The sequence below is a fragment of the Chanodichthys erythropterus genome, chromosome 21, assembly GCF_024489055.1.
Source record: "Chanodichthys erythropterus isolate Z2021 chromosome 21, ASM2448905v1, whole genome shotgun sequence".
Classification (NCBI taxonomy): Eukaryota; Metazoa; Chordata; class Actinopteri; order Cypriniformes; family Xenocyprididae; genus Chanodichthys; species Chanodichthys erythropterus.
This window is the reverse complement of record NC_090241.1, coordinates 34,794,785-34,805,466: the sequence shown is the minus strand read 5'-3', so window position 1 is coordinate 34,805,466 and position 10,682 is coordinate 34,794,785. Positions and strand designations below refer to the sequence as shown.

The 10,682-nt window shown below is 34.9% G+C and overlaps 1 protein-coding gene across 1 annotated transcript; it reads left to right on the top strand.

Moving 5' to 3' along the window:
* Positions 1 to 2,018: 2,018 nt before the first annotated feature.
* Positions 2,019 to 9,800, top strand: LOC137011024 (deoxynucleotidyltransferase terminal-interacting protein 1). Its single transcript, XM_067373580.1, has 13 exons — positions 2,019 to 2,410; positions 4,994 to 5,064; positions 5,202 to 5,298; positions 5,390 to 5,488; positions 5,581 to 5,646; positions 5,810 to 5,866; positions 7,267 to 7,328; positions 7,419 to 7,464; positions 7,541 to 7,599; positions 8,524 to 8,584; positions 8,667 to 8,738; positions 8,820 to 8,875; positions 8,952 to 9,800. The coding sequence occupies exons 1-13, from the start codon at positions 2,336 to 2,338 to the stop codon at positions 9,067 to 9,069; spliced, it is 939 nt and encodes a 312-aa protein (XP_067229681.1). The 5' UTR covers positions 2,019 to 2,335; the 3' UTR covers positions 9,070 to 9,800.
* The last annotated feature ends 882 nt before the right edge of the window (positions 9,801 to 10,682 follow it).

Sequence of the window (10,682 nt, the reverse complement as noted above, 5' to 3'; positions counted from 1 at the left end):
TTAATAGCTTCAATAATTGATTGCCAATTAAGTTTAGAATACAATGAACCAATCAGAGCCCAGTTTATGTCAGATATTTTGAGGAATCAAAAATTTAAGTTTTTCCATGTATAAACTGTTTATGTAATAAAATATGTTTTCATAGTTTGTGTTGTCCCTTATCAGTGCAAAATTGTCACAAATTAAAAAGGATTCATGCCAATATTGTCCAAAACCCAATTTTTCTAGGGCGTTTCCAAGCTTTTTGAGAGCAGTGTATTTATTCCTTTTAAGCAAGTACCATCCCAGGTGAAAAAATACTATAGTAATTTATAGTAAATACTATAGTAAATTGTAGTATACAGTATATATTATAGTATTTACAACACTTTAATGTATGCTACAGCATACTGTAATATTAATTATAGTGAACTGATCAACTGTAATAAATACTGTAGTATAATTTAGTTTTTACTACAGTAAACTGTAGTGCAGAGGTGTAAATGTAACTAGTTACAGTATCTTTTTGGCTACTTTGTATCAAAGATATTGGCAACTTTTATTCTCTACTTGACTACATTTTAGAACAAGTAAATGTACTTTTTACTCCACTACATTTGTGATGAGTAATGCAATTACAAATTACATTTTGCATGGCACCTAACTTTTTCTGCAGCAGTTTTTTTCTGATACAAAGAAGCGATATCGCCATCTAAGGGCAATGAAGGTACTATATCTTGTGCATTTTGCCTTTACTCACCCAAAACTTGTCAACAAGGATAATTTACGTGAATGTGAGTGCATTAGCAGGTAGTTTCTGATCGCAGGTGTTTGATTTTTGAGATGAAGTCATGACTGCAGCTGGTGATGAGGCTCAAACCAGCACACACAGTAGACTTTGACTATTTAATTTTACTTAACACTGTTTTATTTATCCGCTTTTTGAAGGATATTGATATGACTTATGACCTTTTTGTGCACTTGAGCTTAACTGAGACGTGAGAGTTTGTAGACGTTTAAAAGGTTGTTGTGTCGACCTTGCTTTATTGCAATATTGAGATGTTCAGTTTTATTTTGATTTTATAAAATAAACTTGATTTCTCATCTTGCAAATCAATTGTTATTTTCACTGGTACGTCTCTCAGGTGTTGAGGACTAGTGCATCTCCGAGCCTACATTCAGCAGTAAAATACTCAAGTACTGTTAAAATCAGATACTTTAAGACTTTTACTCAAGTCATATTGGAATTGGTTACTTGTAACTTGTAGTGGAGTAATTTTCACTGTAAGGTATCAGTACTTTTACTCAAGTATGGTTTTCAGATACTTTTTACACCTCTGCTGTAGTGTATTGTATATTATAGATTAAAAAAAACTAACGTCATTTATTTATATTACTATAATTATATTACCACAGTAACTATAGAATTACCACAAATTAATTAAAGTACTATAGTATGGTTCAAAAACACTATAATTAATTAATTACTATAGTATTACTATAAATTATATACTATAATATTATAGTATATAAATATAATATAAATAATATAAGTATTATTTATAGTATAAATAATATTAGTGTAATTAGTATTACTATAGTATTTTTTCACCTGGGATGGTATAAAATACACACTGATAGCAAACCATGAACATATGGCGTTTGATTTAAAACAAAATTTTACATTTTCTATATTTGAAAAGTAACATTTGCAGGGAAAATATTTATCTGAACAGAAATTTCAGTAGCACTTTATTTTACATTCCTGTTCCTAATGTACATTACATATTACGCACTTATTATATTAATTAAAATATCTAGGTACTAACCCTAAAACTAACCTTAACTTTATTATCCAGTACTGTAAAATAAAGTGCAACCGATATTTCTCCACAAACAAGCAGCTTCCGTGCCACAACAATCATGGCCGCTCGATCCGTGTAAGTGAATCTGAAGTGTGGCCACGCCCATGTTGGGGACGCGCATGCGTACTGCCGATCTCGGACTTTTATTTTGAAATTTGCGATAGTCGATTGCAATCTTGTTTACGTCACTGCATTACTGAGCTTGAGGAAGCGACTGAAAATCCATCGAGCTCGCGAACTTTGACAAACACTGACTTTTCTGAGTATTTCTTGTATTTAAATGCATGCCGTTAAACCAGTTCTCCTCAATGCATAACTGTAGTAAAGCTTAAAGGGTGTGAATTAGCTAGCCTGCTATCTGACTGCATTGAGCTGCTGTCACTCAGCGCACAGCGGCAGTGAAGTGCACACTTATCGATCAACATCGAGAAACCCCTGGAGCTTTCCTATCGATCCTCATTGATCCGCTGAGAATATATCGATTGTGAGTGATGGGGGCCCACAGGAGTGAGGGACGCCGGGATTGGCTCCAGCAGGATTTCAATGAGCAGCAAGTTCAGACAGTGGTGAGTCAAACTCGTGTCATCATCTTCATCTTCATCATCACCGTCATCGTCAAAACTGAATATGAAACTGAAAAAGAACACATTCTGCACAAAGAAAATGAACCCTGCTTTTTCATGATTATTAAGTACCCAGATTCTTTATTTTCTCTAATTATTTATTTTCTTTTAATATCTTTTATTATTTCTAAGAACAAATTAGTCCCATGCTTCAAGTGTACTCGTTACTTGGGCACTAAAACAATAAAATGTACAATATGTGTGAACATTTTACCATAGAGGGTCTGTGTATATATATATATTATATATATATTAGTTGCATGAAAAAGTGTGGGAACCACTTACAGAATCTGTGAAAATGTTAATATTTTTAACAAAATAAGAGAGATCATGCATGTTATTTTTTATTTAGTACTGTCCTGAGTAAGATATTTTACATAAAAGATGTTTAAATATAGTCCACAAGACTATTAAAATAACCCCGTTCAAAAGTTTGGGAAACATTGGTTCTTGGTTACCTGGATGATCTAAGACATTTTTTTGTATTATTTTGTTTTATGATGGTTGTTCATGAGTCTCTTGTTTGTTCTGAGCAGTTTAAACTGTTTAACACTTGTTTAAACTGAGCTCTGTTCTTCAGAAAAATCCTCCAGGTCCTGCTGATTCTTCAGTTTTCAAGCATTTTTTGCATATTTGAACCCTTTCCAGCAGTGACTGTATTAAGATCCATCTTTTCACACTGAGGGACTCAAACACAACTATTATAAAAGGTTATAAAAGGTTCAAACATTCATTGATGCTCCAGAAAGAAACATGATGCATTAAGTTAAGATCAAAGGGTTAGTTCACTCAAAAATTAAAATAATGTCATTTAATACTTACCCTCATGCCATTCCACACCCGTAAAATCTTCGTTCATCTTCAGAACACAAATTAAGATATTTTTGTTGAAATCCGATGGCTCAGTGAGGCCTCTATAGCAGCAATGACATTTCCTCTCTCAAGATCCATTATTGTACTAAAAACATATTTAAATCGGTTCATGTGAGTACAGTGGTTCAATATTTATATTATAAAGCGACGAGAATATTTTTGGTGCGCCAAAAAAACAAACAAAATAACAACTTATTTAGTGATGGCCGATTTCAAAACACTGCTTCATGAAGCTTCGGAGCGTTATGAAACTTTTGTGTCGAATCATGATTCGGATCACGTGTCAAACTGCTGAAATCACGTGACTTTGGCGCTCCGAACCGCTGATTCATAACGCTCCGAAGCTTCATGAAGCAGTGTTTTGAAATCGGCCATCACTATATAAGTTGTTTTTTTTTTTGTTTTTGTTTTGTTTTTTGGCGCACCAAAATATTCTCGTTGCTTTATAATATTAATATTGAACCACTGTACTCGCATGAACTGATTTAAATATGTTTTTAGTACATAAATGGATCTTTAGAGATGAAATGTCATTGCTGGCTACGGAGGCCTCACTGAGCCAGCGGATTTCAACTAAAATATCTTAATTTGTGCTCCAAAGATGAACGAAGGGTGTGAAACGACATGAGGGGGAGTAATAAATGAACTAACTCTTTAAGATGCATTGAATTTGTTTTTTAACAACAACAAAAACAAAATCTATTTTTGGAAAATATTAAGGCCCTTTTACACCAAAAGTGAAATGAATCAGACTCAGGCTGAAGGAAATGCATATTTACGCCTGTGCAGTAGAGGGCGCAGCTCAAACAAACCTTTCAGCTTTGCTACCATTCTGGATTTAAAACGAGATTTCATTTCACAGTTTTTATTTATTTTGAGGAATATTGAATGTTTTTGTGCAAGTGAGAAGTAAATGCATGTTCACATTTAGTCTAGAGCTGCAATAACCATCACAGCGCACACAACACCTCTGCACTTTATTTCTGTCAACATGGCGACAGGAGAGCTGTCAGTCCATAAATGTGAAATAGTAACTTGCGTTACTTATTTGAAAAAGTAACTCATATATTTTGTTGTAAATTGAAAAGTAATACATTACTTTACTAGTTACTTGAAAACGTAATCTGATTACTTAAGTTACTTGTAATGCATTACCCCAACACTGTATATAGGGCTGTCAGTAGAGATGCACTGATATATCGGCCAATAATTTCACACTATTGGCTATCGATCAATAGTTTAAAAAAAGCCAATAGTCAGGGCCGATATATCCTGTCAATCAAAAGAGGGCAGGAAATTGCACTACATTTGGGCTTTGTGTAAAGAAAATGCTAAGAAACCAGTTTGATATTCAATATTAATAGAAATTATATTAATTAATAACATTCTGAAAGTTAAGAAATATTAATTTGATCTTCATAATTTAGTTAATGTGTGTTAATATTAATTTGAGTAATGTGTTTGTTTATTACTGATACCAGTTACTCTGAAACAAGTTGATGAAATGGACAGAATAGAGTTTTTATTCGCATTTCTTTCAAAATATAATGATTAAAAATATAATTATTAATTTTAATGATTGATTGTTGCATCTTTCTTTATGGCCTTTTACTCTTCATGTGGCTGCTGTGAAAACATGTTTTTCTATGGCAGAATCCCTGGAACATCATGATCAAACACAGACAGGTGCATCGCAGGGGCCGACGCTCACAGATGACGGTTAGGTAAGGTCCACAAATGTGTATTCCAAGATTAATTTCCATTGTTAAAATACTTTCTCCTATCCCAGGTTCATATGCTGTAAGACATTTGAGGGTCTTTCAAAACATTGCTGTTTGTCTGAACATGTCATTTTGTGTAGTTACACAGATCCTGTCATTTCCATGGAACTTCTGCGGACCGTTTTGCAGCCCAGCTTCAATGAAGACATCCGTGCTGTGTTCAGAAAATATATGAAGGTGAGGGACCGATCATGTTTGGTTATTTTAGGACTGGTTGTGTGTGATTAAATTGTTCTGATCGTGTTTGTTTTCACTCTTCTCTGCACAGTTTTTTGAGAAGGCGGCCAGTAATGTGAAAGAGAATGTTGGGGGAGACGTGCAGCCCGATCAGCTCATCAGAGATGCTTGCAGAAACTGCCTAGAGCATGTAAAATATCATTTATACACACATTTTGCAAATATTTAGGCTGAAATTTGTGGTGAATCATGAGATAAGTGTTTGGAAATGTTCTGTTTTAGGCAAAGCAGCTCTTTCCTGATGCAGAGAAAACTGCTCCGAAACCTAGTGTTGACGCCACAGTGAAGGTAAATGTTATTTGTTATGCAATTCATTGAGAATTTCATTTAAAATGTTAAAGTCTGTGAGAACCTGCATGCTTGCCTGAGAAACTAGAAATATAGCTGCTATTTTTTTTTAGTTCTGATGGATTTTATTTATTTATTTTTTTGTCGTTTGTTCGTTCCACAGCGTTCACGGCAGCCAGACGACACCTCTGGCCAGAGGGACAGCCCCATCCCTAAAAAGGTGAAGGGAAAAAAATACACACACACACACACACTACCGTTCAAAAGTTTGGGGTCGGTAAAATTTTATATTTTTTGAAAGAAGTCTCTTCTGCTCACCAAGGCTGCATTTATTTGATCATAAATGCAGTAAAAACAGTAATATTGTGAAATTTTATTGCAATTTAAATAACTGTTTTCTATTTGAATATATTTTAAAGTGTAATTTATTCCTGTGATCAAAGCTGAATTTTCAGCATCATTACTCCAGTCTTCAGTGTCACATGATCCTTCAGAAATCATTATAATATGCTGATTTGCTGCTCACTGATGAAAACAGTTCATATTTTTTATGGAAACTGATACTTTTTTTTTCTGAATCCTTTCATGAATAGAAAGTAAAATAAATAATTTATCTGAAATAAAAATCTTTTGTAGCATTGTAAATGTCTTTACTGTCACTTTTGAACGGCAGTGTTTATATAAAACATTAACATTTAATCAAGTCCCTTACCCATATGTAAATTCCCTTAAAGGAATTAAGGAATTTTATTTTGGAGATCTCCTACAAAAGTTTAAAGTCCCCCTGAAATCAAAATGTACGTTTTTTTTTTTTAGCTTATAGAATGAAGATGATAGCCTTAAAGGGTTAGTTCACCCAAAATTCATGAATTTATTCATTTATACATTTACTTGTTCATTTATTACTCACCCTCATGTCGTTCCACACCCTTAAGACTTTCGTTCATCTTCAGAACACAAATTAAGATATTTTTGATGAAACTGTTAGAAATTATGAGGAAAATGGGGTTTTACGAGCTTAACGACTCTGATCGAGCTGTGATCTCTGCAAAACACTATTGGCTATTTTGAAAAAAGGGGAGGGGCTTCTAGATATATCCCATCCTGTCTTCCTGTTTCACTGGAAATTTCGTCAAAACAGTGAATAAATCTGTGTGTTTCAAAGCACTTCAGTTGGCCTTTATCATGCATCCAAGGTCAACACTTTAATTTTCTCATAATATTCATTGCTCATCACCTCATTTCTCAAATAGTCTGAAAACGAAGATTTGTTTGAAGATTCAGTTTCTCTAAATCCCTCCTTTCCACGAGTCTGCTCTGCTCTGATTTGGTCAGATATGGCCCAGTCTGTTGTGATTGGTCGTTGCTGGCGACTCATTTCGGCACTTCAGAATCGTTTCTGTCTTTTAGGAGACAATAGCTTTATTTGTCATGCACTTTGACCTTTAAAACTTTGGAGACCTTTTACATTCACAAACAGCTATATTACGTACACCACATGAAAGGTAATATTCGAAAAAGCATAATGGGGGCACATTAAATAAACATTATCACACAAGCAAGAGTGCGGTTGTTCTGAATACCAACAATTATAAATGCATATTATTTGTCTATTTTCAGAGGAAAGGTCGTCCTCCTGGTCCAGTTGTACAGTACGACAGAACAGCCCCGTACAGCACTCCGTAAGTTTCCTTTATATTAATTTTTTTTTTATCTGATTTCTCCATTTATTAAATATTCAAGCCTTTGACATTTTAAAACATATTCTGCAGTGCGAAAATCAAAGTAACCGAGCCAATAAAGAGAGAAGGACCTAAGGTAGATATTTTGTTTGGCATAATAATTGATACTGAAAAGTTTACATGATAATAATCATGTGTTGATGTGTGTATAGTGGGACCCATCCAGACTGAATGAGAACAGCACATTCGTTCTGGGATCCAGGGCAAATAAGTAAGTGTACAAGGGATTGCTCAAATGCTTTTGGTCTTTTTCACTATAGTTGACATGAACATCAAAGGGGTCATTGATTATGATTTCAATTTTTAACTTTAGTTAGTGTGTAATGTTGCTGTTTGATCATAAACAACATCTGCAAAGTTACGACACTCAAAGTTCAATGCAAAGGGAGATATTTTCTTTTAAAGAATTAGCCGTTTAAGGACTACAACTAACGGCTGGTATGGACTACAACAAGCTTCTTCCCGCGTGGGTGACATCACTAACCCTAAAATTTACATAAACCCCGCCCCCGTGTTGGGCTGCTTTAGAGAACAGGAAGAGTTGTTGTAGTAGAGCGTTGTTGTCATTCCTTCATTTTACGCCGGACTGCTTCACAAACGAGGGTCAATTCAGCGAAAAAAGATGAACATGACGGCACATGCTAGTCGATGAGTTGAATCAACTCCACAGCAACTACATCAATTTATCCACTAACCATTCAGAAACGTCCAGTTTCATTCTAAAAGTTGTAACTTCTTCCTGAGTCTCTCCATCAGTGTCGACTCCGGTTTGAACAATGAACACCGTTACTGACAATCCTCATTTTGGCTGCGTGAGATTCTCCAGCTTTGTTGTTGTTGAGCTGTTAAAGCTCCGCCCTCTTCTGGAAAGGGGGCGGGAGCAGCAGCTCATTTGCATTTAAAGGGACACACACAAATGGTGTGTTTTTGCTCACACCCCAATAGGGGCAAATTTAACAAGCTATAATAAATGATCTGTGGGGGATTTTGAGCTGAAACTTCACAGACACATTCTGGAGACACCAGAGACTTATATTACATCTTGTGAAAGTTGTCATTCAAAGGTCCCCTTTAAACAACATGTAATTTGGATATATATATGTTCAACAAGTACTGATACTGTACATAATCTTAGGGCTTTGGGAATGGGCGGTACAAGAGGAAGAATCTACATCAAACACGCAGAACTCTTCAAGGTATGTTTAGACTTTTTTTGAGCGTCGATTAAGCTGTTTCCGTGTTCATGTGGAAGTAGCCGTAATATCTTTTGTGTCTCAGTATGCCGCTGACGCTCAGGACAAACACTGGCTTTCAGAAAGACAACACATGAGAGCCACAGGTGGAAAGATGGTGAGGATATTATGTGTTTGTGTTTACAAAAAAATATTCTATTGAGGCAGGAAATTATATTTAAACTGTTTCTCTTCTCAGGCCTATCTGCTTATAGAAGAGGATATTCTTGATCTTGCCCGAAGTGACGACTACAAGTAAATAAGCACATAGAAGACTTTTAAATGAATGTTAGAGGGAATATGCATCTTAATATTTTCTCTGAATCCTTAGGGACTGTCCTGACTTGAAGCTGGATGAATTGAAACCATTTCTAGTGCCCATTTGGATGGTGGAGAAGATGCAGAAGGCAATGGACGCACAGAAAACAGAAAATGATCTCGCTGTTTAATGCCAACCTCGCCAGGCAAGTCGATGGACCATGGACACTCTTCAGTGTTATCAATTTCGCATAACTGTAACTTTTTGTTGTTTGTTTGGCCATGTTCACAGTAGACCCAGGCATTGTGATCAAGTTGCCCAGGAATTGTTGTGTTGGAGGTTTATTTATTTGGCAAATCAGATTTCCACATTTCATTTCATGGTACAGATCTGATACCTTTTTTTTTTTTTTCCTATCAAAAAAAAATGTGCTTTGTCATGACTTTGTATTTAAAGAATTGGATATCTAATGAGGCACATATAGAGCCTTAATGATTTTTTAAATTTTGTGGTTAATGGACATTTTGTATGTTTGTTTTGTGTGCGTGTATGTGTTTTTCATTATCATTTATCATATTTTTTTTAAGAAATGAATTTTATGAATTTGTCATATCTGCTTTAAAAGGGAATGAATTTAGTAATTTTCATTTTCTCGCTTTTTAAATATACGTTACACCTTTATTCTAAAGAACAAAAGAGAAGCTACTTCCTTTAGCAGCATAATTTTACAGTGAACTGTGATATTTTTACCTTAGTATCTTTTGTAATCTTGAATATTTTTTACAAAAATGAAATGAAAAAAAAAACATTTAACCAATTTTCTGGCATATTAAAAAAGGGGGAGGGGTATTTAAATTATTTTCTAAATGAATTTCATACCTGTTACACTCACCTACTGTATGTTATATAACTGAAAATGTAGAACGGTTTATGTAAATGTATTTACTAATAAACGTTTTGTGTTAAATGTTGTATAGTTATTTATACTTACCATCGGTCTTTGTCAGGTGACGTCACACTCGTGAAAACCGAAGTGCATTATGGGTGTCGCCGCCATTTCTGAGGTATCCAAACAATCTCTGTATCAGTGCAGAGTTGTTTCTTCTTTGGCTACTTTTCATTGTAAAAATGGCACACTTTTGTTGTGTGAAAAGCTGCAATAATATGTCCCACGATAGAAAATGTCAAAAACTTTACTACGAGATTAGATTTAGTCGGTTTCCTACTTGAAAAAAGGCTGTACGGAGAGTATGTAGAGGCAATAACAGGCGCTGGATCGCATGGGTTGCCGCGGTGAGACATCACTTTCGTCAAGATATCTCCATTCATGTATGTTTGCTTTCTACATTTCACAAAGGTAAGTTAGAGGTTTCTGTTTTCTAAAGTAGAAAACGTTATAGCAACGCATTGTTTTGGATTGTATGTGCTATGAAACAAGTCAATTTAAACTGAATCCCTTTACTTGAATATGTCTACATTTTTTCTTAATTTTGCTACAGCATTTTTATACTTAAGGTACGACATTTTTGCTCTGTATCCATATACTGATTCTTATTTTCTGACTACTTTTTACAGCTGTGGTCTGTGGACCTTTTCATTTCATTGCAGATCAGCCTGCTTAAAGATTATGGAGACTGACCCCAACTGGACACCATCCCTCCCTACATTAAGGCCACATCAGCATTAAACACAGGCTGTGTCTCAATCAGCTCCCTAGTTCATTAGTTAGGGCACTGATCAGGACGGTCTCAGTCACAAAATTTGTATACACAATATACTGATTCAAGAGCTCAGAGCTGATTG

Bases quoted from the DNA above. Each gene is read 5' to 3' on its own strand.
- LOC137011024 (XM_067373580.1), top strand. From the start codon at position 2,336: ATGGGGGCCCACAGGAGTGAGGGACGCCGGGATTGGCTCCAGCAGGAT. The intron at 2,411-4,993 runs GTGAGTCAAACT...TTTCTATGGCAG, and splicing joins AGCAGCAAGTTCAGACAGTG to AATCCCTGGAACATCATGAT. The intron at 8,739-8,819 runs GTGAGGATATTA...TTCTCTTCTCAG, and splicing joins GAGCCACAGGTGGAAAGATG to GCCTATCTGCTTATAGAAGA.